The 26,005-nt window shown below is 42.7% G+C and overlaps 1 protein-coding gene across 1 annotated transcript in view; it reads left to right on the plus strand.

Annotated features, from left to right (window-relative positions):
- SND1 (staphylococcal nuclease and tudor domain containing 1) overlaps window positions 1-26,005 on the plus strand; it is a 422,171-nt gene that overhangs the window by 32,072 nt on the left and 364,094 nt on the right. The window contains 8 exon segments of the mRNA NM_205784.1: window positions 1,384-1,533; window positions 7,110-7,230; window positions 10,608-10,686; window positions 13,342-13,502; window positions 14,256-14,347; window positions 14,982-15,140; window positions 16,731-16,837; window positions 20,290-20,380. Of these exon segments, the coding sequence (NP_991353.1) occupies window positions 1,384-1,533; window positions 7,110-7,230; window positions 10,608-10,686; window positions 13,342-13,502; window positions 14,256-14,347; window positions 14,982-15,140; window positions 16,731-16,837; window positions 20,290-20,380 (960 nt within the window).

A 26,005-nucleotide genomic window follows, 5' to 3' on the forward strand; every position in this document is an offset into this window, starting at 1 on the left:
GTCCTCAGTGTTCTAGTTCTTAACTTGGGTGATGGTTACTTACTTGTTGTTTCTTATTCTTTAAGATGTAATGGATTGGCCAAAATGTTCGTTCAGGTATTTCCATAAAATCTTATGGAAAAACTCGAAGGAAATTTTTGGCCAACCGCATTCATATATGTTTAATGCAGTTCTTTATTTGTATTACTTGCCCCCAATTTAGAGCATGAGTTAAGGTGGAGAGGCGAGGGAGACAAGTCAGCTAAGCAGATGACTACTGAAGTGGCTTCCCTTCCTATTCTTTTTTTCCTCTGAGTCAGCTTCTTTTCCAAGGACTGTTTCCTTTACAGAAAACTCCGTGGTCTAGTCTGCTGTGAAGTTCTACACTGGCAGGGCTCTCCAGCCTTCTAACTATTTGTTCAGCAGCTATTTGTTTTGAAACATGGGATTAAGCCTTTCAGCTCATGCGAAGGCGCTGCTCAAGCCTCCCTGGTGATGAAATTGTGTAAAGAATTTGAATAGCTTGGGCGATGTTTGTCATTTTTGCTGTGTGCCTTTTCTTCTCTTCTGCCGCGTGAAACCCTTTCTCCCTCCTCCCTGCAAATATTTGAAGTGAGCTTTAGAGCTCTTTCCATAGTTGCAAGTGGGTGGTATGCTAGACATCCTTCTTCAGAGAGAGCGAAGGAACTATTGGGCTTGGGAGCCCGAAGGTCCTTCTTCGATTGCCCTGTTTTCATCACGGAGGTCATGAGTTTTCTAGAGGCTCTGCTTTAGCCTAGACTGTTTTAGCCTAGACTCTGAGCACTGTGTTTCTCTTTTAGCCTAGACTCTGTGTTTTTCTTTTAGCCTCAACTCTGAGCACTGTCTACAGAGGAAGGACTGAGTCCTGGACTCTGGCCGCACTACTTGCACCTTAGCCCTGGGCACCCTCGGGTCCTTCCGGCTGGTGTGGGTGGCGTGTCAAGGCTTCTTCCTTCAACATCCACTTTTCTCTGGCTTTCTTCCGTTGTTTGCTTTTCCCATCGTAGAACAGCTTGTGTGGATGGAGACATTAGCTTCTTAATAATTGAAAAGAACACAGGTGGTGGTCAGCTTGCTGGGATGAAATTACAAAGGCTCTTCTCCATGACTCACATGCCTCTTCACCCTCCAATCTTTTCTGAGTTTTCTATCATCTTGTTTAATTCTCATTTTTATTTCTGGGTCAGTCCCTTTAGAATCAACCCCAAGGTTTTATGTAAGTATTTCTCTTAAAAAATTGAAAGTAATCTTGTTCATTCAGTCGTTCAATAAATGTTTGAGTGCTGTGTACTGTTCTAGATGTTGGGGATACAGTCGTGGACCATCTCTGTTATGGCGATGTTACCTTTCAATGGCTGAATTTTTGTTTCTCCCTCGACCTAGGTGCTCTCAGGGTGTGCCATCATTGTCCGCGGGCAGCCTCGTGGGGGTCCTCCTCCTGAGAGGCAGATCAACCTTAGCAACATTCGCGCTGGAAACCTCGCCCGCAGGGCAGCTGTCGCACAACCCGATGCAAAAGACACCCCGGACGAGGTAGGTGCTTTTCCTCGCAAGCCTGTGGACCCTGGTGATAGTCTCCTCCTTGACTGCACGTTTGATGTCCTTTCTTGTGTGTATATTTTGAGTATTTTTATGTCACAGGACTAGTGATAGACCCACAGTGCCAGCCTTGGTTTATGCATTCACTGCCTTTAATCCCAGTAACTCCTTTCTCTTTTCCTCATATACTTTCCCGTAAGTTTAGAGCCTTTCCAGGTTTATTAGCCTTTTCAGGTTTACCGTGTTTCTCTTTGAACAGGTTAGAATATTTCCTAGATAGTCTCAGCTGTTTGAGGTTGGTATTGGTTATGGCCGAGCCCCTTCATTTATGTTTAAATCCTTCACCTTCAAAATTCAGAGGGATGCACAACAAAAAATCTAGTTCATCTCCCCGAACACTACAGGTGTTACTATAGTCTTGAGTCGCCAGAGACATTTATCATCCATATAAGCAGACGTTTAATGAAAAACACGTAGTTTTTTCATCTGTAATAAAAAGCATTTTGTTGGACTTAAGAAGATGATGAAACAGTATTCAGGAAATAGAGAAAAATCATCCCCAATTCTCTCATCAGCAATTAGATTCTTAATAGACAAAGATCAGTTATTTTCCATTGGTCTTTTCTCAGTAAGCACAAGTATTGGGAATAACCGTACTGTATACGTCGGTTGTTCAGTGAGGGTTAACCAAGATGGTGGAGAATGCTTTGCACGGGCCTATGAGCTACTTAACAGATGTTAGCTGTGGTCATCTGTGTGTGCTCAGATACTCAGTTGTGTCTGACTCTGCGACCCTATGGACCGTATCCCACCAGGCTCCTTTGTCCATGGGATCTCCTAGACAATAATACTGGAGGGAGTTGCCATTTCCTCCTCCAAGGGATCCTCCTGATCCAGGGATTGAACCTGGGCCTCCTGCATTGCAGGCAGATTCTTTAGGGCTGAGCCACTGGGGAGGTATGTGGTCATCACTGGTGCTGTTTAATTTCTGCAACTACAAACACTTCTCGTACGGTTAGCCCAAGTACTGAAGAGTCAGTCTCTCTCAGCACTTTTCAGATTTTGGCTGCTAAGTGGTTTTCTTGACCAATGTTTTGAATAGTTCTCTCCTTTCAGTTTTGTGTTGTGTAACAGCTTGCCTGCTTTGCACAGAAGAGTGTTGGCTAAAGCCAATCAAGCTTATTTCCCCAGAAGGAAGAAGCAGGGTCACCTCTAGGAAAGAAGGGTTGGGTTTTCATTTCCTGTTGCGTGGGTGAGGATCGAGGCCAGTTGGAACTGGTTCTAAAACATCTTAGCTGTAGCCTGTGCAACGGTACAATAAAATCTTACCAGGACTATCCCAGCTGAAAGAACACCATGCAGTCTGACCCCCACTCTCGTTAGTTCCTTATATTTCTGTCCACAGCAACTCAGTTTCTCCTAGCAACTCTTCAGAGGTCCCTGTGACATGAAGTGTTAGAAACCTGCAAAGTTCACCCTTTGTCAGCCACAGCCACTATTTCTCTGTCTAATAGTCTGGTCTCTCCCTGCCTTGCTGTGATGTGGTTTCCCCCTACCATGCCCTTGAAGGTTCTCTGGCTCAAGTAAGGAGTGATGTCAACTAGTAACCCAGTTCTGAAAACACCCCCAGCTTTTATCGAGGACTAGAGATTCTGCCTTCTTAAAAATTTCTCTTCTTCATTCTTGAAGCTTCATCGTCATTGTTCTTTGTTCAACTCTGAACATGTACTTGGAATATTGAGAGAACAGTCTGTCTGCCTTCATTTTCCTGTCCTCTAATCCTTCCACTGATACTCTCAAATCTTTTTGAAACATAATTTCATTTTTTCCCTGACTCAATGTTACTCCCAGGTATTTCAGTGATTCCTCATCCCTGCTTGGACAGATGTAAATGCCTCAGCCTGGGATACAATCCCTTCTGTAATTTGGCTTCTAGTCTTCTCTCACTGAACCCACTCTGGGATGCGAAGTCCCAACCCCGAGGAAGTATTTGGGTCTCCTAACAGGCCACCCAAGTCCTGCCGGCTCATGGCGCGGCTCAGGCCACCCCCTCCATCGGGAGCTCTTTGTCTGTCTTGTGCCCTGGTGATCACCTATCATCTGCTAAGATCTAGCTCCCTGACAAGTCCCTCCTCACATCTCCTTTCATTATCCCCTTTTGGTGCTGTCATCCTGCTCAGTGCTCCTGTGTCTCTTTACTAGATTGGCAGCTCCTCGAGGGGAGGGACCTTCTCTCATATCAGTGTTTTTCTGCCTAGTCAGTGCCTGGCATGAAGCAGGTATCCAGTGAGGAAGCATTTCAGTGGATAACAAGGAGAAAGACCCCAAGCACCTCCTTTTGAGGATCAGTAGATTGTGGAACGTGGCAAGGCTTTCTCTCGGGCTTTCCATTGTTTTGGAGCAGGTCTAGTTTTTTTTTCGCATTCAGAGTCAAGAACGTTTTTGCCCATTTGCTTCCCTTTGTGTCACTGTCCCAAATACCGTACCCTTGATTATTCTCTGCCTTCTTTCATGTCTGCTTTCAAAGAAACTTAGCTCTCTCCTGAGCTCTGTGGCAATGAAAGCAGCCCTGCTACGTGTCCCCAGCCACCACTGCCAGCTCCAGGCTAATTCCTGGCGTTGCCTGGCTACTCTAGGCAGCCTGGACACTGCATTTACAGCCACTGTGGGAATTATATATTTGTTTCCCACAGATTTATTATGCTCTCATTATGTGTGAAGCTGTACATTGGTTTCATACGAAGTACAGAAATGAACGTCACAGTCGTTGTGCGTTCAGTGGAGCCTTTGCAAGTTGGGACGGTGAGGTGGCTGGGCCAGAGAGGGATTAATTACATACACAGGTGGTACAGGGGGATGGTGGACTAGCTGGCTTTGAGGTCTTATGTTGTTGTGGGATTTAATGTTGTTTCAGTAGTTTAGGAGTCTACCTGGTGCAAAGAAAAAATGGGAATTAAAATTCCATTCATCACGGTAGGCACCAGAACTTTGTGTGGGTCTAGGAGAGCAAACTGCTAGATCACCTGCTATTGGGCATTCTGAAGGGAAGAGGCAGTTTTGAGAATCAGCCACTTAACAGCCATTGCTTTGTAGATAGAGCTCTGGGACATCACTCGACGAGATCACAGTGGTTCTTCGTATGGGGCCATTGTGGGCCGTGTGGATGAACCTGTGCATGCTCAGTCCTGCCCAACTCTTTGTGACCCCATGGACTGTAGCCTGCTAGGCTCCTCTGTCCATGGGATTCTCCAGGCAGGAATACTGGATTGCTATTTCCTACTCCAGGGGAATCTTCCTGAGTCAGGGATTGAACCTGCGTCTCCTGCACTGGCAGGCGGATTCTTTACCACTGAGCCACCCGGGAAGTGGTGGATGAATGCTTTGAGTCAGCTTCCCTATATATAGAGTGGTTCTGGGGGGCACTGTTGCGATAGCCTTCTCCATGGGGTAGCCTTCTGCTGACTGTCCTCTCTGTGGACAGGACTGTCTCCTGGAGTGCTCTGTTGCATTGGGAGCAGTCATGTGGTCAGTTGCTTCCCTGAATATCCCAATTGCCTCCCTTCCTGGCCCGTACCTTGTCCAGTTATTGAATTTGTCCAACCCTGGATGGAATACAACTTGCAAAGGCTGGAAGATTAAAGAAGCTAGATCATTTTCCTTCCAGGATAAGTTATATGTCCTTCTCGGGACCTCTGGTGTGGCTTTCTCTTGCTGCCCAGTGACTGACCAGCTGTGAAACAAGTCCTGAGAGAAGGGTGCTCCTTCTGCAAGCCTTAAAAGCTTTTGGTAATCCTGCCTAGTTGGTAGGAAATGGAAGTTCCCCCATAGGGGTTAGCTATTTCTTTGTGAACTAGCCCTTGATAAATGAATTTTAACGAAGCCTTGGCTTCCTTTGGGGCACTTTGTTTTGTTAGAGCTCTTCATTTGGGGAAGCAGTGTATTACTGAACTTTGGGTATTAGTGTAGTACTCAAAACTGAAGCCTAAAAACACACAAAAACTGAAGCCTAGACATTCGATCTATGGCCGAGGATGTTTTTAGAGTAAGTGACTAAGGTGATAAAAATGTGCAAGGCTCTGTTAATTGGTTTAGTATTTGTGTCTGTGATGTGGCTGGTATTTGGGCTCATTATCAGTCATGAGACTCTCTTTGGTTACAGGTATCTACTTCCATTATTGTGGTACGGGACAAAGGGTGGAAACAGGAGATAAAAATATGGTGAGCTCCATATTGCCTTTGAGTGGTTGGCTCTTTTGCTTATTGGTGCTTTGAGAAGAGTGCGTTAAATGAGTGAGCAGGCTTGTTTTTGTGTCTTTAAGAGCACTTACTCAGGATTAGTTCTTCCCAGAACTGTCCACAGTTGGTGTTGGCTGACAGTACTGGTTTTGTGAACACGGGCCCAGCAGGTTGGTGGACTGCCACCTTTAAATTGGATTCTGGTTTCTGGGAAGTCATGGATGTTTTTCTTCTAGAAAAGCTTCTTGGCTCACCCCATGGAATAATCTTCATGGACTGAAAAGGTAGGCAGATGCTTCCTTTTCCGGTCAGTGATGGACTGTTTTGCCTTTACTATGCAGAGCCCATGTTTTGAGGCTCCAGGAGGTCGTAGCGCGTGCATATTATATACCACCCTGCCCTTTTGTATGTTAATTGTTTCTGCCCGTGAACTTCTGCAGATCATGTCCTCCTTGAACTCTTACCCTCTCCTTCCTCATTTCTGTTCTAAGGGAACTTAGGGCACCAAGCTGGGTCCAGACTGCAAATTCAAGTGCTCGTGACCCCTGACTGCAACAGTGCTTCTTCAGAAGAGACATTTCCCTTTGTCTGTACCATCCCCAAGGTGATGAGGCAAAACCATCCTTTTGCACAGCATCTTCAAATCACACGGGGGCTCTGTTTGTACCCACTGTGGATGTGTGGCTCAGCCCTGTGTCAGGGTCTTTAACGGGTGAGAGGAAAGAATCACCGTTGTCAAGCTGATCCCTTACCGGGGCCTGTTACTAAGTAAGAAGTAAACTGTAGTTTGGAATAAGACAGTTTTGGAGGTGAGGAAAGTCCTAGTGCTGGTGACTGGAAACCATGGTGCCTGTTTTTTGGGCTGGTGCAAGTTACAGCAACAATTAGACCTTCATTTTTTAGGAGCCCCTAAGTGTGTGAGCCCCCACTCCAGTACTCTTGCCTGGAAACTCCCATGGACGGAGGAGCCTGGTAGGCTGCAGTCCATGGGGTCGCTAAGAGTTGGACACAACTGAGTGACTTGATTTTCACTTTTCACTTTCATGCATTGGAGAAGGAAATGGCAACCCACTCCAGCGTTCTTGCCTGGAGAATCCCAGGGACAGGGGAGCCTGGTGGGCTGCCGTCTATGGGGTCGCACAGAGTCAGACACGACTGAAGCAACTTAGCAGCAGCAGCAGCAGCAAGTGAGCCGGGCTGTGTGTGTTTCATTTTTTCCTTCTCCTCAGGGCCTAGTGTGTTTGCCAGGTTGTTGAAGGAGTGAAGTTGCTTGGGTGTTGACTGTGTAGTGTGAAACCGGCCTGGCTCCTGAACGTGGTGGTTCTGTCTTTCAGCCCTGGGCATTTCCTGCTCGAGAGTTCCTTCGGAAGAAGCTGATTGGGAAAGAAGTATGCTTCACGATAGAAAACAAGACTCCGCAGGGGCGAGAGTATGGCATGATCTACCTTGGAAAAGGTGAGTAGCAAGGGCAAAAGGGCTCGTTTTTCTCCTAGTCTAAAGTTTCTCCCAAGGTCAGTTTTCACCTGGTGGAGGTGGCTGTGGACGGTCGGCTGTGGGTCTTACTGGGAGGGTGCAGAACTCGGGGTACGTAGGTGCAGAGGAATGGCCCTAATCCGCTTGCTCCTTGTTCATCCTGTGCCTGCTTTCCTGCCTTGGTTTAGATGTGTGTGGACAGTGTAGTATTCGTTTTCTCCATATGCAGGCCATCAGCCTGTCGAACTCATTGGCTCTGTGCTTCTAGGTCAGGGTGCTAATTGAATTCCTATAGATTTCCTATTGCATCTTCTATTTCCTTTATCTGTCTTGTGGCTCTTCCTCTCCTTTCTTTTCTCTTTAAGAAAGCATGATTTGTTTAGGGCTTGTGGTTTTCTGCAGGCCACACGATTTATAATGGAGTGGAAAGAACACAGGCTCCAGAGTGGTATGATGTAGGTTCCTGGCTCTTCTACTGTGTACTCTTACTTGTTGTTTTTAGTCTCTAAGTCGCGTCTGACTGTTTGTGACGCCATGGACTGTAGCCCGCCAGGGTCCTCTGTCCATGGGACTCTCCTGGCAGGAGTACTGGAGTGGGTTGCTGCTTCCTTCTCCAAGGACAGAGTATGCACTCAGTAAATATATTTGTGTGTGCACACACATAGGCCTGTGGTTTAGCTGTTTAACTGTAGCTGCCATTTGGAATTTAATTTTATTTATTTATTTAATATTTTCGGATGTGCAGGGTCTTTGTTGTTGTTGCATGGGCTTTCTCTAGTGATGAGCAGGGTCTACTCTTTGTTGCGGTACACAGACTTCTCACTGAGGAGGCTTCTTTTGTTGTGGAGCATAGGCTCTAGAGTGAGAGCTCAGTAGTTGCAGCACATGGGCTTAGTTGCTAAGGGGCACTGCCATGTAAAATTTAAAGTTGTATTTAGGAATTTGCTGTTTAAACTGATCCACGTGATGGAATGGATATAATTTAGCATGTTAATAATGCACTGTTTGATTTGATAAAACCTGGCACATAGGAGATGATTGATAAGTATTTACTAAGAGTGATTTTGAAATTATCTGCATCTTTCAGTTTCAATGGCTTAATGGCTTAAAGTTTAATATTTTCACTCAGTTATTTTAACTAACTCTCAGTGCCAACTGCAATGAAAGTGCTTCAGCTAATTAATTAGCGTTCACACATTTATCCTGTTTTGTGGCTACTCTTTTTTGCTATATGTAGATGGATTGAAATATCCATTTAACTGTAGTTGACTTACAGTATTATGCTTCAGGTATGTAGCTTCTGACTCTTCCCATTATAGACTATGACAGGATATTGAATATAATTCTGTGTGCTGCACAGTAAATTCTGGTTCACGTGGCTGCTGGGTTTTTGTTTGTTTTTGGCTGTGCTGTGTAGCTTATGGGATCTTAGTTCTCTAACCAGAGATTGAACTTGGGACCCTGGCAGTGAGGGTATGGGGGCCTAGCTACTGGACCTCCAGGGAATTCTCCTGTGAATACTCTTTTTATGATGGAGGAGAATAAAAGAATATGAGAATGTGTGGTTAACCTAGAACTTTTTTTTTTTAAAGGCAAAGATGATTGATTAATCTTCAAATTGTGGGGAAAATATAGTCACCCACCTATTCCGAATACCAGCCCCAACTGTGACTTGATCAGATTTGTACTTTGATTAGTAATAAGCGAGTATTGTATCTCTGTCCTACAGATTCCCCGTTTTCAGTACTGTATCCATAACATTTTGTTGCCTTCTTTGGGAGTTTGGCCCAGAGAATTGTGTTTTTCTCCCTTTTGAAGGAGCAATCAACTCATTTAGAAATGAGCCAGCCAACAGCCCTTTCAGAGTGCTCTGTGCCAAGGAGCTGTCTGAGAGCTATCGGGGTTGCTGTTGACCGGCTGGTTTTATGGCCATTCACCTTCTTTGTACCTTGCCTTCGTTCTTTCTACGCACTGACCTGTTGATACCTTACTGCTCAACTTTTCCCATAATTGTGGAGTTCTTCCTTTTGACTTCCCACTCTGTGGGATTATTCCTGTTGCTCTGAAAGAATCAGTGTAATATTTATTGATGGCAGATAGCTGTGTGCTTCTGTGTCTGGCCTCAGCAGTAATTCCAGTGCAAAGGTTCTTGTGATTCACATTCAGCTTCAGAACCTGAACTTTCTTTGTATGCACAGCATTCATCTCAACCTTTTGTGTGTGTGCTAGAAAAGGGGGCTTATGATTTGCCTCAGAAATTTGGACAGGGCTAATGGCAGGGCATTTAGGTTGGGTTTGGGCCTAGTATGTAGACTTCTTGTTGCTTGCAGAATTCAATGAATGCATGGCATACTGAATATAAATCTTACAGAATTTTATTCTATGCTGATGTTACCTATCAGCTAGACTGCTGTGTTTCAGTTTATCGAGGAGCTTGTTCTCTGCTATATTAAAGATTTTTATGTGGTGATTCCCTCATAGATGTCTTCTTTTATCGTTTTGGCTGACAAGCAGAGATTTAAGAGAATACACCAAGCCTAAAAGCTTTTTCGGTGGCATGGAAATGCAGTTAATGGTCCTGGTGCCCAGGTGGAACCTAATCGGGTTGTGTTTTTTGTTTCACTTCATTTTTCTTGCCTGCTCTGAAGGCTGCTGTGTGAGATTGGAAGTCTGGACTCTCTCCCTTGCATCTCTTAAGAACACGAGAGTGTGTTTATCAAATGATGTAGCTTGTCTTGGTGGTCTCCTGGAGAATGGGACATCCTGAGAGGGACTGGACTCTGGTGTAAAACATAAATGGGCCACCCTAAGTGTCTCTGCCATCTGATTGTGCAGGTGTGGGGGCTGCCTTTGGATTCTGTTGTTTGCATTCCTGCTGTGTGCTTGGCACTGCACTTGGCGATTTACACACATTGAATTCCCTAAGAACCCATCTAGACAGGCACTCTTCCCATTTTATGGGTGAGTATGTGACTGAGGCGCAGAGAGAGCTGTGAAGTGGCAGCGTTTGTATTGGGCACCAGCCTCTCCTCCTTAGGTCAGTGTTATTTATCCTCTCCCTGGCTGCTACTTGTGCCTTGCTTTCCCGTCAGTCTCCTGGAGTTCCTGAGATTGCCTTTGGCTTGGGAGATACACTAAAAAATAAGCCCAGAGAAGATGTATCTCTGGGTCCTAGAGATGAGACATTTTGAGGGAGAAGAGGTTCTCTGAAAAACCCAACCCCAGCCTGCTGCCTTGTCCAGTTAGTGGGTAACATTATTCCTTGAAGAGCGGAGGGTAAAAGTGGTCCCAGTAGAGCCCTTTTGCTATTGGAGATGGATTTAGACCCAAGATTCATGTCTCTTTTTTTTCCTTGTCAGATACCAATGGGGAAAACATTGCAGAATCACTGGTTGCAGAGGGCTTGGCCACCCGGAGAGAAGGCATGAGAGCTAACAAGTAAGTCTCCGCTGCTCTTCTGACTCTCAGAGTTCTTCCCTCTCCACCATGAGAGCTGGGGGAGTGGACTCCACACTCGCTTTGATGCATTTTCATTCCTGCCCCCTGACATAAAATGGGTAATATCAAGTGTTCTCCTGTCTTCTAAAAGAACATCCCTGCCCAGGTATAGGTGTGTATTGTTCTGAGTGAGGAGGTTTCTCTGCATTTGTGAATGGCATTTGGTATGTGTGATCAAAAACTTCTTTGCTTAGCGACAAAGAGGTGCCATGCTTCATATCATAAGAGTCAGTAGGCTTGTTTCTTATACCATTGATATTCGGTTCCAGAGTATTTATCTATCCATTCCCCAGTATTTATTGAGCATGTATGCCAGGCTATGTTCTAGGCACTGTGAATATGGCAGTGAACAAAGACACTTAGCTTCTGCTAACGATTTAACCAGGAGACAAACAACAAACCAATCAACAAATAGATGTACAATATTATATCAGGTATACAAGGTTAAGTAAATGCAGGATAAAGCAGAGTGAATAAATAAAATTCAAAGCAACACCTGCTGCTTGGAATATAGGAAAACTGACAGGGGCTGAGTGGTTCTGTTTTCAGGGAAAATTTCTGTCTCTCCCAAGCCTTTTATGTCTGTTTTAGCTTATGGATCTGTAGATACTTTAGTAATAAGGTGAATGTGTTTGTTGTTAATAGCAGTGTGAATTCGTTAGAAATGAGTGTTAGGTTAATGGACTTCCAGGTGACTCAGGTGGTAAAGAATCTGCCTGCATTGCGGGAGACCCTGGTTCGATCCTTGCATTGGAAAGATCCCCTGGAGAAGGAAATGGCAGCCCACTCCGGTATTCTTGCCTGGGAAATTCCATGGACAGAGGAGCCTGGTGGGCTACAGGTTGTGGGGTCACAGAGTCAGACACAAGTGACTAAACAACAATGTCAGGTTTATAGTTGATATATCAGGTTCAAGTTCATCAGTGTTGGCACCTCAGAGGGATGGGGGTTGGAGCTGGCTTTAACTAGCACATTAGTCTCTGAAAAGTGGTAAGCTGCATCAGTAATTTGGATGCTGTAGATGCTGTTTGGCTATTATTTTTTTGGACAGATGGCTTATGGGATCTTAGTTCCCTGACCAAGGATTGAACCTGGGCCACAGCAGTGAAAGTGCTGAGTCCTAACCACTGGAAGGTCAGGGAATTCCTGCTGTTTAAATCATTAAGTCCATGTTATATTATGACTGTAACTGTAGAAGCTTTAGATAAATATTTGCATGAACTATGCCAATAATAGGGATGAGCAAAGACCAAAATGTACAATTTGCACCCTTCTTTGTGATCAAGTCATTCATCCTAGAGTTCTCTGATCCTTTCCAACTCAGAAGTCGTTGGCTAGAGCTCCTGATTGGAGTGTGAGTGAGCATGTGGGGATTTGTTGAATTCTGATGCTTGTCTTAGGTGCTGTGTATGGAAGCATGCTGAAGCTGTATTTTAAGGACAGTTGCTGGCATTTTTACTGTTGCAGTGTTTTTTGGAATCCAGTTTGCAGCCAGAATGAAGAATTATAAAAAAGCCTACAGCAGTATTGTACCACCTCAACAAAGAAATCCCTTCAGGAGTCCCAGTCTTTTTTTACTCCAAAGTTGTCTTGACTTCTTTTCTCAGTTTCAGTGTTTTTGCTTCTATCTCAAGCTACATTCCCCCCGCCCTGCCACCACCCCCGTCAAATTCTGACAGAAAATTTGGATCTCTGAAGATGATAATTGTCTTTTTTTTTTCCTTCTTCTTCTTTTTTTAATGGGGAGGAGGGAAAGAGCCGTACTGAAGACTTCTGGTTTGAGAAATTGTAGGTCATGCTCCCTGTTGAAAATCCCTACTGATCAAGGTGGGAGGGTCAGTTTCTCTAGATGCCTGTTGGTAGAACGAGGTGTTGACATTGTGGAAAGGCTTTCCAGTGTTCACTTCAGCTCAAATACAGATGAGAGAGTGAAGAGTAGAGCCATTTCTGGGTTTGGTTGTTTTTGATGGCTTTTTTTTTTGGAGGGGGAGGGGGTGAGTGGTCTGTCTACTGGGTTTCTGCTCTTGTGCATAGTTCGGTTTCTTGTCTGATGAAAGAGTCGTCCATCTTCAAACTGCGTTTGCTTAGCTGGCCGTATGGCATGTGTAAGTAGTGTTGGGGTGACATTGTCTGTAAAAATGATCATCGTTCTGTATTCCCCAGTCCTGTTCTGCAGATGACAAGGAGTGAGGGTGATTCTTAGTCACTTGCGCTGCACTGTATCCAGCTGAGGTCTGCCTGGATTCTAGTTCCTGAATCTGGGATGGTTAAATGAAACTCTCCCACCTGGAGTGGCTCCCTTGTAAGCCACCAACTTGTTCTCTTGTAATCACTCATGGTGGCAGTACTGAGAAGGGTGGTCTTCAGATATTCTCATTAAATGCTGTTACAATTGAGTCTTTTGTTGGAGGGAATAAATCTGGAATCTGGAAGTTACATTCCTGGTAGGTTTCTGGTTACAGGCCTGGGTCTGAAACAATTGCTTTGTTTTTTCCAAGCAGAGAAGATGCTGTAGAAACCCAGAATCAAAGATGACCCTGATATTTCTCTCGTGAACTCATTAACCACACTTGTTTCTTCTTTTTCACGTCCCAGTCCTGAGCAGAACCGGCTTGCAGAATGCGAGGAGCAAGCGAAAGCATCTAAGAAAGGGATGTGGAGTGAGGGGAACGGTTCACATACTATCCGGGACCTCAAGTATACCATTGAGAACCCAAGGCACTTCGTGGACTCTCACCACCAGAAGCCTGTCAATGGTGAGGCTGTCGGGGAAAGACAGATATGACTCAGGGTGATTTCTCTCTATTTGCCGTCGAGCTCCTTGAGGTTAATAAAACTGATTCTACTTTAGTACCCGTGGAGAATTGTTAAGGGTAAAACAACACCATGGTATTTTGGAAGGGAGCTTTCCATCCAGTTCATATATGCATCAAATGTATTTTGCAGAGATTAGTCCTTTGCTGCTACAGAGTAGTAAATTGCTGGTAATTTTGCACACGGGGGAGCTTCCTGTTTTCTCTAAAAAATGGCTATCTCTAAATACCACCTCTAAAACTTCAAGGTAGAAATATATATTCTTTATATATCTAAACATTTATGCATGCACACACGCCCCCACACACACTATATAGTTCTCAGTTCTACTTTGAGACCTTATTAACTTGCAGACTCAGTAAAATAAAATGATTACCAATCCTGAATTATTGTTAGTTTTTGCCAGGCACTCAGTATACAGGTGAGCAACCTGGCTTACAGATAACAGAGCTTAGGTATGGGCCAAGAGGTCCCAGAAGGTTCAAAAGATGTAGCAGTTGGTTTGAACCAAATCCTCCTGGAGTAGTTTGGGCAGAAGTCTGTGTGAACACTCGTGGTCTGCTGGTGCTTTGTCACCTCCCAGAGTGGGGCTTTCTCCGGATTTGGGAAGAGGAACTGTGCTCCAGGCAGTTTATGGGGCGTTGTTTCTCCTTGGCACGACCTGTGTCACTCAAGCCGTTTGTTCTGTCCTGCAGCTATCATCGAGCACGTGCGGGACGGCAGTGTGGTCAGGGCCCTGCTCCTGCCAGATTACTACCTGGTCACGGTCATGCTGTCAGGGATCAAGGTCAGCTCATGCGCTGGGCTACAGGGTGGTTCATGGAAGTGTTCAGTGATGGGGGGACTTCGTCCATACCATTTCTTTCTAGTATGGGCTGTTAACATTGACTGGAGTACTTTAAACTTGGCAGTGGTGCAGTTCTAATTAGATCAAATAAGACTGTTTTAAGTACTCAGAGTCTGTTTGGAGTGGGCTGTGCAGAGATGGTTGAAACCTAAAGAGGAGGGAAAGGGAAGCCAGTCCATGGGATCGCAAAGAGTCGGACACAACTGAGCAAATAAGCACGCACTTATTAAACTAAAGTTTGCCGAGTGTGTTCTCTTAATGTAAAATAGCCATTTTGATTAAAGAAAAAAATCAGGGATTTAAAGTGAGGCACTGGTGAATCTCTTCTTGGAAAGGGGTCATTTTCAAGTGTAATTAATGATTTTCCCCATGTTGTCATGAGTTTTTATTTTATTTACCAAGAAGGCTGAGGGGATGATATTTCCAGTTGCTTTTTATCAGTATGTTTTTAGAAGGGTTGGAAGACCTCATTGGACACCTTTCCCAGCCCAGCTTTGTGGGCTTGTGCTGTTGGATCGTACCCTGTGGGCTGAGCATGCCCAGCACCCACGCGCCCGCCTTACTTGTGCTTTAGTGCCCAACTTTTCGACGGGAAGCGGATGGAAGTGAAACACCAGAACCTTTTGCTGCAGAAGCCAAATTTTTTACTGAGTCTCGACTGCTTCAGAGAGATGTCCAGATCATCCTGGAGAGCTGCCACAACCAGAACATTCTGGGTACAATTCTGCACCCGGTGAGTGAGCCTGGCAGACTGGCCCACGCAGGGCGGGGGTCCACTTGGGGTTTGAAGAGCTGCATTTGGCTTCTGTTCTTCCTCTCTGTGTTTAGGAGCCATTGAAGTATCTTGGTAGGGTTATCATCTACTGACTTTGAGACCTTTTTAGGGAGTTATCCGTTCTCTGATAGAATTGGACAGATTTGCAACTTTGTACTTTTAGAAAACTAATCTCAGTTGTGGTTGGGTTTATAAGGGGAGGAAGGACGCTTGCACCTATTTTCCCAGATGCTAGTCCTAAAGATTGCCAGTAAGAAAGGTGGAGGCTGCCACATCAGTTAAGAAGTGGCAGTAGAACTTATAGAATGGGATTGGTGAGGTTTGCAAGTAGGTTAGCTATTTGGAGTACAGTAAGTCCCCCATAGAGGAAGGAGTTCAGTTCTGAGAGTGTATTTGTTAAGTCTAATTTGTTTGTAAGTACAACAAAGTTAGCCTTGGTACCCAAGTAACACAATTGGCTATATGCTGCTAGCTTTTATGCCTCTTTCCAGATGTCCTGGGCTTGAAATGAAGATACTGTATTCCTGTACTCTATACAGTACTGTACAATAAAGTACACAAAAGCACAGCCCCTTGTAGGGATGCACGCATGTGACGGTGTACGCCAAACCCGTGAACTAACGTTCATGGCTGGACATGCAAACGCACGTTCACATCATTGAAAGTTTGAAACTTGAAGGTTCACAGGTAGGGGACTTACTGTATGGGTAGAACTGTCATGAGGAACTCCTCCTTTGGAAAAACTGTGTCCCAAGCCTTATTCAGTTGCTGCCTAATGTTGCTTTTGAGTAGGAAGTAGGTTAAGATCTTATAGTTCTGACTACTGGGAGTTTTACCCTAGTGTATACTTTGGTAGGTGGGATATTCTTGGATGGGAAATTGCTTTTTAACACCCTAGTTTAAATAAATTGTCATTATTGTAATCCATATTCAGTACCAGAATAAACTACTGTTCTTCTTTGGCTAGAGAATTCTTCCATGATGGCAGTTGTGGAAGGCTGGGAGGCTTGGTTTGGAATGTGCCAAGGTCATGTCTGTTTCTTCTGAAGTGCTCGCTGTCTGCCAGAGCCCTGCCAGATGGCTCTGTGTCACTGTAGAATGTGAATTGTAATTCACCGGGCAAAATATAACTGTAGTTATTCCCTTACTCAGCCTGTTCTTTGGCTCTCCCCTTATGAAAAGGGGAGTAAATGCTGATCTCAGGGAAGGAAATAATAAGGTATAATCTCCACTGAAGATTAACATCCTCTGTCCACAAGAAGAGCTATTGAAATGCCAATTCCATTCAATGCCACTAACATTTATCCTACCCCTGTTAAGTGCGAGTTACTGTGCTGGGTGCTGTGGGGATATGAAGCCAGGGCCGTTGAAGGGAATCACAGAACAGCATCTCCCCTCATAGGGCTGGTTTCTTCATGAGAGAAATGACTCTACTTCATTTTTTTTTTTAACTACAAAATAGATTGTGGCTATGTTAATCACGTCAGAAATCAAGAGAAATGGATTCCCTTGCAACCGAATCTAATCTGTGCCTCCCTTATTTTTCAGAACGGCAACATCACAGAGCTGCTCCTGAAGGAAGGTTTTGCCCGCTGTGTGGATTGGTCGATTGCAGTCTACACACGGGGCGCAGAAAAGCTGAGGGCAGCTGAGAGGTAAGGCTTGTCGGGGAAGCCTTCTAGCCAAGGATCTAGGTGTAGGGGACTCCAGGGGAAGGGACCTCAGGATCTTCTCTCACCCAACCATGTCAATGTAAAGGATTGGGGAAATTCCAGAAGAAGCTGGGATCTCGTAGAGGAATGACTGGCTTACAGTCTCCGGGTTCAGTGTAATTCAGGGCTGTCTACTGATTTTTCACTCAAACATTATTGGTCACCTGATTTGCTTTATTAATGTTTTCAGTTCACTTTTTTTTCCAAGCCTCTCACTTAGATTTCAGGTTTTAGGCATTGGAAATGAAATAAACTTGAGGCTTATTTGAGGACAATGAAATAACTTATTGGCTCCTTCCTGACATGCAGGCTGGAGCCAAGTGTATGATGGAAAGACAGAGCCTGTGGGTCCCTAAATAAGACTATCAATGTTGCTGCAAAGCCTGATGCCCTAATTTATCGAACTGTATGCTGTAGTTATAAATGCTAATACAACTGTAAGGTGTCGTGTTTTTGGCTAGGTGCCCCATAGTTAAAGCAGATGGAGCAATAACTGATTCCTAGAAAAATGATAATGGATATGCCAAAGATCAGTGGCCATTTCAGGTGTTTCCAGGTATAGGTGAACATGAGTCTCCAGGTGGAAAAAAATGAAGCAGATAGATGAATAGAGATGATGTTCATAAAGTCGCACCCACTGCCTCCCAGGATATGTTTAGGTAGAAGGCCGGGATCACTGGTGACATTCCACTCAAGCCCGTGTGGTTTATTTCAGAGTCATAGAGTTTACAGGTTTTTGCCTTTGAGGCACATGACGAAGAGGTGTGCAAGAACATGAATTGAATTTCTCCTTTCTTAGGTCTCTTACAGCCTTCTCTACTTGTAAGCAGAAATACTCGGAACTTTTTATAAAAATAGATTTTAATCTGGGCCATTTAATATGGCATACCTGACAAAGGTAGATACTTGGAAAAAACAGTGATTGTATACATTGTTTAGTCTTTTTATGTTCCGCAGTTAAATTCAAAAGATACAATATGTGTATCAAGCACAGCTTTCCAAATATCTCTGACTATTTTGTGATGCTACATTTTTTTGTTGTTGTTGCCATTGTTCAGAATATCCTATAGGTCTGTTTTTCTAAATTATTATTTTGGTTGATGATTCTTTTTGCGTTCTTTAAGCTCCCTCCTCTCTTTGAAGAAAGTGAGTTACAGTGACGGTGCCTTCTACATGTTTTATAACATCTACAGGAGATTTTTAAGATGGCTCATCATTAAAAAGCAGATTTAGACCAAGGAATGCAGATCATATTTCAGTGATATGATTACTTGCCTACTGTTTTGCATGCTGTGTTAGCACTCGCTCGCATTGTCGGTAAATCTCTATTGAGGTATTTCACGTGTTTTTACACCTACAACATGCTGCTTTTGTCTTTTCTCATTTTTGCACTGCTTTGAAAAGCTGTAATACCATTTTCAGAAATAACAGTTTAATAGTTCCTTTGCCCTACATCCTTTTATTTCTAAATAAATACTTTGACAGTTTTTCACTGATATAAAATATATGTGTGTGTGTGTATGTATATATGTAAATGTTTGCACATATTCCCTGTCCCTCTCTTACTCTGACTCAAAAAGTCTTTTCTGGGCTTTGTGCTCTAAAACAAATGTTTACCAACTTGATTTTTTAACTTTTGTTTAAATTCTGCTGGATTATTGTCCATTCTTATTCCTCATTAGATGCACTATAGTGACCATTTTGTTCATGTTTTCCATGTGGGATTTGGGTAGCTAATAACCTTTTTATATATTTAAATATTTCCTTATGCATTCATTTTATTATTATTTTTTTAAATCTTTTGGCCACTCTGTGTGGTATATGGGATCTTAGTTTCCTGACTAGGAATTGAACCCATGCCCCCTGTACTGGCAGCGTGGAGTCTTAACCACTGGACCACTGCGGGGGTCACAGTGCTCTTTTATTTTTGAAGAATGTTTGTCTTTCATAATCAAGCAGAGAACTCAGAGCACAATGACTATATCCTACTCAATCTTTGTAGCATCACCAACTCAATGGATAAGAGGTTGAACAAACTCCAGGAGATACTGAAAGACAGGGAAGCCTGGTGTGCTGCAGGCCATGGGGTTGCAAAGAGTCAGTCAGACTCGACTGAGTGAACAACGACCTTTTTTATAATGCAAATAGAAATGAGCAGGCTTATGCTTCTTAAAAATACTTTTGTTAGATGTGTGCGCTGTTCCCTCCAACTTAAGAGAGCAGTTTGTCTGTCACCCGGCATTTAGGAATCACTCAAGAGGTACCGTTTCACACCAGTTAGAATGGCTGCAATCCAAAAGTCTACAAGCAATAAATGCTGGAGAGGGTGTGGAGAAAAGGGAACCCTCTTACACTGTTGGTGGGAATGCAAACTAGTACAGCCACTATGGAGAACAGTGTGGAGATTCCTTAAAAAACTGGAAATAGAACTGCCATACGACCCAGCAGTCCCACTGCTGGGCATACACACCGAGGAAACCAGAATTGAAAGAGACACGTGTACCCCAATGTTCATCGCAGCACTGTTTATAATAGCCAGGACATGGAAGCAACCTAGATGTCCATCAGCAGACAAATGGATAAGAAAGCTGTGGTACATATACACAATGGAATATTACACAGCTATTTAAAATAATGCATTTGAATCAGTTCTAATGAGGTGGATAAAACTAGAGTCTATTATACAGAGTGAAGTAAGCCAGAAAGAAAAACACCAATATAGTATACTAACGCATATATATGGAATTTAGAAAGATGGTAACGATAACCCTGTATGCGAGACAGCAAAAGAGACACAGGTGTATAGAACAGTCTTTTGGACTCTGTGGGAGAAGGCGAGGGTGGGATGATTTGGGAGAATGGCATTGAAACATGTATAGTATCATATGTGAAATGGATCGCCAGTCCAGGTTCAATGCATGATGCAGGATGCTCAGGGCTGGTGCACTGGGATGACCCAGAGGGATGGTATGGGGAGGGAGGTGGGAGGGGGGTTCAGGATGGGGAGCACGTGTACACCCGTGGCGGATTCATGTTGATGTATGGCAAAACCAGTATAATATTGTAAAGTAATTAGCCTCCAATTAAAATAAATTTTTTTTTTTAAAGAGGTACTTGATACACCAAAGAGCAAATTAATTAGCAAGGTGGACTTGTACTTTCCAGGCTTGAAAAAGGGTGTGCCCAGACCGCAGCCTGTCAGCCGTGGGTGTATGGCATATATGCAGGTGCTGTATAGTTTGCCTTGTGGCGGTCACACTTTGTGCTGGTCTGATTAGCCTTTTCTCCTGGTGCCTTGTCTGTGAGATAGGGTAGGGTTTTGCTCCTGTGATGATGGTGGATTCTGTCGCTGCCTTAGTCCCTCTGAGTGATCTGAATCCTTGCTTTGTTGCCAGGTTTGCCAAGGAGCGCAGGCTGAGAATATGGAGAGACTACGTGGCTCCCACTGCTAATTTGGACCAAAAGGACAAACAGTTTGTTGCCAAGGTGAGTCATCTCAGCATCTGGCGCTGCACTGTGCACGCTGTCAGGCTAGTGATAATACAGAGATCTGAATAATCAGTCAAGGGCTGAAGCGTTTCTCTGGCAAGGCAAAGCACTGATGCGTGCATGTGTGTGTGCGTGATTGCCTGCACGGGTGTGTTTGTTGTACGGAACTTGGAAACTGTAAGAATGTAAATTTCTGCTGTAGATTTGCATAACTTCATTAGAAATTAATGGGTTAAAATTGTGCACCTTGACCCTTTGAAATCTCTCATATGCTAGAGATTCTGTCTGTCTGCTTAGCAAATAACATTCTCTTAGATTGCTTTCTTTCTTGCTTGCCTTTTTTTTTTTGTCTGTGCTGCGCAGCTTGCAGGATCTTAGTTCTCACCAGGACTTGAACCCCGGCCCTGGCAGTGAAAGCACTGAGTCCTAACGACTAGGTCTCCAGGGGACTCCCTCTCTTAGATTTCTTATGCCCAAGGTTATAAGACCTCAAATTTCTCTTCTTTCTGTTTTGAGAGTCTTGTGGTTTTTGATTTTTTTCTAATGTGGAGTGTTTTTGTGGTTTTGAATGTTTTCTGTTGTGATGTGTTTTTCTGAGGGCTCCCCACTTTGCTGCGATGGATTTCTCTGAAGGAACTGAACTGCTGAATAGATTGTTTAGATCCTGCAGCAGTGCTGTAAAAGTGTTGTTTTTTTTTTTGAAAAAACTTCATCGCAGGGTTTGGTACCTTGAGCGGTAGAACCTATAGTAGACCTTGCTTTCCCAAAATTGCTAATGTTTTTAACTTATTTTTACTTTTGGCAAGACATGCTGGAAGCTTTGTCATAATGGACTTAAAATATCCTTGGATATTTAACTATCCAGGGACTGTCCTAAATGTCCAACGGAGAGTTTAAGGTGGAGAGCCACTAGGTGGCACTGTCAGCCTGAAAAATTTTGGAATGCTTTCTCTTAGAATGGTAAAATTTTAACAAGTCTCCAAGGAATTGACTGAATTTCTTCACTTTCTCTTTTATGGTGCCCAGAGCAGTAGGTCACTGAGCGCTCAAGCGGCCCCTTTTCTCTCCTAGTAGATGGTCTGTCTCTACACCAGCTGTCAGGTTAACTGCAATTGTGCCTTTCAGTGGACGTTAGTTGAAGGAGCTCCTGCTTGGGTTCTCCATATGTGTCTTTCACATCTTGATGCAGATCAGAATGGACCGCTGCTTCTCTGTGTGAGGACCACACCAGCTTGGGAACTTGGACATAGCTGCGCTGCCGATTGGAATTTGTGTTTATGTTTTCCTGTAATCTGTCCTAAGACTATAGAAGGACATAGCTACACAAGGAAAGCATGACCATTCGCTCACCAAGGAGGCAGGCCTTGCATTTTTCACTATCATCACAACTCTAGTGATACAGATGACCCTTGGGAGAGTCTCGTTACACTGTACTGTCCCTACGAGCCCCTCCTCAGTTGAAACTGAATTGGTAGAGAAACCTGGAAGATTGAAAGGGTTTTGGACCTTGGCTACATGGGAAAATAAGGCATTGCTGAAGAAAATTCTTCATCTAAAGGATTAGATGATTGAGCCAGCAGCTTTACGTTTATCCTGAGTATGATTTTATTGGTAACTTGAAAAAGGAAAGCTTTAGGACAAATAGAACATTCCTTCTGTTTTGAAAAAATCCAGGATCTCAGAATCTATTTTTGTCTTTTTTATTTTAAAACAAAGTGAGCCTTTTTTTTTTTATTACAATGAAGTTTTATTTTTTACAATGCCAGAATAGAGATTATCTCTATAAGAGCCATTTGATTAAGGATCCTGTAGTATCCTAAACATAAATTTAGATCATTCAGATATAGGCCTATTCAGGGGGTAGAGAGAAAAAGGTTTTCACTGAATTTTTTTAACTCCTTCAGGATTATTTTTGTTTTTAAAACAGGAAAAAGCATAAAAAGAAGGAAAAACACACATACTAGATGAAATTACTATGAAAGAAAAAGTTGATCATACTGTCAATTGTGAGTGTTGGCAGACTGGCCCATGGGCCAAATATGGCCCACCATTGTTTTTGTGTGGTCTGTGAGCTAAGCATGGATTTTATGTAGAAAGAAGGGTTTGTGGCACGTTGGAATTATATGAAATTCAGATTTCAGTATCGTGAGTAAATTGGAACATAGCCACGTCTCCTCATTTACATATTGTCTGGAGCTGTTTTTGTGGTGTGGTGGCAGAGGTGAGAAGTGACAGAGACCATGTGGCCTGCAAAGCCTAAAATATTTGTTATCTGGCCCTTTACAGAAAAAGTCTGCTGACCTTTGACCTATACCAGTCCTCAGAATGGTTTGATATGATATAAGGAGCTCGAGGCAGAATGTAAATCAAGGCCTTGCTGCTTTCATCAAGAAGATCTTGCTATGGAAAAAATGTCAGCAATGTTCTCACTGATGTAGTTGATTTATGTTCTGGTACAAGTGCCTTATCTCATTGCAGACTGGCAGTCACTTTTGAGTAGTACTGACTTGTATTCTTTTGTATATAATTTTTAAGTTGGTAAGTTTTTATTTTTAACATGTAGACATTTTTATTATTTTTTAAAATTTTATTTATTTAAGTTCTCATGTCAGTGACTTTATTACACCTAAATTTCCTTAACTTTTGACAAAATGAGACACTGACTAATTTAACAGGCTACATACAGTCTTACAGGCACACTTTGTTACAGGAATCTATCTAATACCAACCATAGCAGGTTAGATTAGTGAAGGATTTGACAAATTTTAACTGTAAATGTTTTGCATGGACATTTTTAAAGAACTCTGTGGGCTTCTTAAGAGAAGTGTACTCTTTTATTTCCCTCTTGCTTGAGGCAACCATTTTCAACTCTTGGCTAATTCACGTCTTTGAATAAAATGTTCAATTGCTTGCTCTTAATTTTTCAGGCATAACCTTTTCCTTCACACCATGGAAGATGAGGATTTAGTTTTTTCACACGTGGGTGTGCATGTACTTTTCTCCATGCCTTCTAATAGGACTATATCATAATTCTGGCTCAGTTAATATTCAGTGTTTACTTTGTAAATGCTAATCACTTCCAAGATATATAGCATGTTATGACTGCTTTTCATTTCCTGCATGATTTTTTGTTTTTCCTGGAGTTAATTTTTAAATTTTATGTATATATCTTTTGTATACTTACTAATTCAGCCCCCGCATTCTGTCATCTGTTTAAATCTTTTCCCAAGACATGATTCAGGTCATTATTTTTATCTTTTTCAATAGTACTTTCCAGGAGCCTTGTGACCTATAACAGTCTAGTTTAGTTTAGTTCTTTTTCTTCCTTTTATAAAGGTGTCTTCTTTGGATTTCTTTACCATTATCTTGAGTTTTTCTTTGCCTCACTCCTGGATTGGTGCTGTGTTTGCTGAATCTTACGGCTTCATTATGATTTACTACTTTATTTTGGTGACACACATTCTATTAGCTTCTTGGGAAAAGAATGCTTAGGAGGTAGATTTTTGAAACTGTTTATGTTTACTCTGTTATTACATTTGATAGTTTAGATGGGTGCAAAATTTTGTTCGGAGAAGGCAGTGGCACCCCACTCCAGTACTTTTGCCTGGAAAATCCCATGGATGGAGGAGCCTGGTAGGCTGCAGTCCATGGGGTCTCGAAGAGTCGGACATGACTGAGCAACTTCACTTTCACTTTCCTGCATTGGAGAAGGAAATGGCAACCCACTCCAGTATTCTTGCCTGGAGAATCCCAGGACGGGGGAGCCTGGTGGGTTGCCGTCTATGGGGTCACACGGAGTCAGACATGACTGAAGTGACTTAGCAGCAGCAGCAGCAGAATTTTGTTAGAAGCTATTTTCTTTAGAATTATGAAAACATTGCTCCACTTTTATTTGTTAGGAGTTTTTGTTTGTTTGTTTTCTTTCTTTATTTCTTTGGTGGCCTGAAACCATTCTGATCTCCCATGCCAGTGCTGTTTTTTATTTCTGTAAGCTCTTAGCAAATTCTTCTTTATTCTGAAATTTCAGAATGATATGCTTTGCTTATCCATGTGTGATCATGTTGTGGTTTAAAAATTAAACCATATGAAAAATTAAATTTTAACTCTTTTGTTGTTGGTTTCCATCTAGTTTCTCTGCTATTTTTCTAGAATTTTTGTTTGGATGTTTAACTTCATGGACTAGTCCTAATTTTTTCTTACTATTTTCCATTTTTTTGTCTTTTCCTTCTAGATATCTTCATGTTTGTCTCTCATCTCTTCTATGAGACATTTTATCATGCTGTATCTTAATTTCTAAAAGCTTCTTTGTTCTTTGAATGTTTGTCTTATTACTTTTAAAAAATAACATGTAATACTTATTTCAGAGATGAATATCATCTCTTAGGATTTAAGGAATTAACAATAATTTGTTAAAGATTTTTCTCTCCCTGTATAGTCTGTGTTCTCTTAAGTTGTTTTTAATTCTCTTTGGTTATTTTGATCTCTTATTTTCCATATTAGAGACTTACTTTAGATATCTGGTAACCTTTGGTGGTTTCTCAAAGAACGAGGTATTCAACACTGGTTTAGGAGCAGGATGGGATTTAGGGTATCCATCTTGAAATCCAGGTGCTTCTTACATAGATTTTAAACCAGTCCTAGTTTTGGACCTTATTTTCATTCCCCCTTGAGATCCCTGATTTGATAGTTTCTCACTCTTGGTGAGTAGGGGAAGTCTGCAGTATAAATCAGAGAGATTTCTTTTCTCACCACTAGCTCAGATTTAGCTTTCGTGAGTCTGTAGAGTCAGTTACCACTCATTCCTCTGCTTTCCAGCTTCCAAGTTTTGTTGCTATATTCTTCTCTCTCATTATCTTTGTCCTTTCGGGCTTTGGCAAACAACAAGACAAAACAAAATGAAAAACAGACCCCCAAACCCTTTATTTTTGTGTAGAAGTATTTAGGGAGGGTAACAAAGTAAATATATGAACTTCCTTTATTGTTCCTTGTGTTGCATTGTAAGGCTGCATCGTAATTTATTTAACTAGTCCCCAGTAGGTCATTATTCATGTCATTTATCACTTTTCCATTATTTAGAAAATGGAATAAATCTCTACTCGAGTGGCAGTTATTCCCTTAGGAGTATCTGGAGCGCATTCGCCAGCAGCTCCCCAGGCGTCGGTGACCAGTGTGTGTCCCGCGTGTGTGTTCAGTTTCAGATATGTTGTTAGAGCAGAGCTTGACCGCCGTTTTCTTAAAGGACCATAATAGCAGATATTTTAGTCTTTCTGGGCCATATAGTCTCTTTGCAACTCTACAAATCTGCCACTATAGCAAGAAAACAGCTATTGGTAATGCATAATGAATTGGCATGGCTGTGTTCCAATAAAGCTTTATTTATAAGAGTAAGTGATGGGCCCTTGGCTATCGTTTGCCAAACCTTATTGTAGAACACAAGATGTCAGCATTAAATGTAAAAGGGAAGATGATTTCTTTTCCCAAGCTAGAACCCAGCGGCAGTTTTGTAGTCATTTTGCCTAATTTTAAGTATTTGTTAATGACAAAACTACTCTGGCAAGGAAACCTATAAAGGTCCTAAGGTGCCTTGGGCTTTCCTGAACATAGTCTGGCAGTCCTGCAAAT

The sequence above is a fragment of the Bos taurus genome, chromosome 4 (assembly GCF_002263795.3).
Source record: "Bos taurus isolate L1 Dominette 01449 registration number 42190680 breed Hereford chromosome 4, ARS-UCD2.0, whole genome shotgun sequence".
In the NCBI taxonomy this organism is placed as follows: Eukaryota; Metazoa; Chordata; class Mammalia; order Artiodactyla; family Bovidae; genus Bos; species Bos taurus.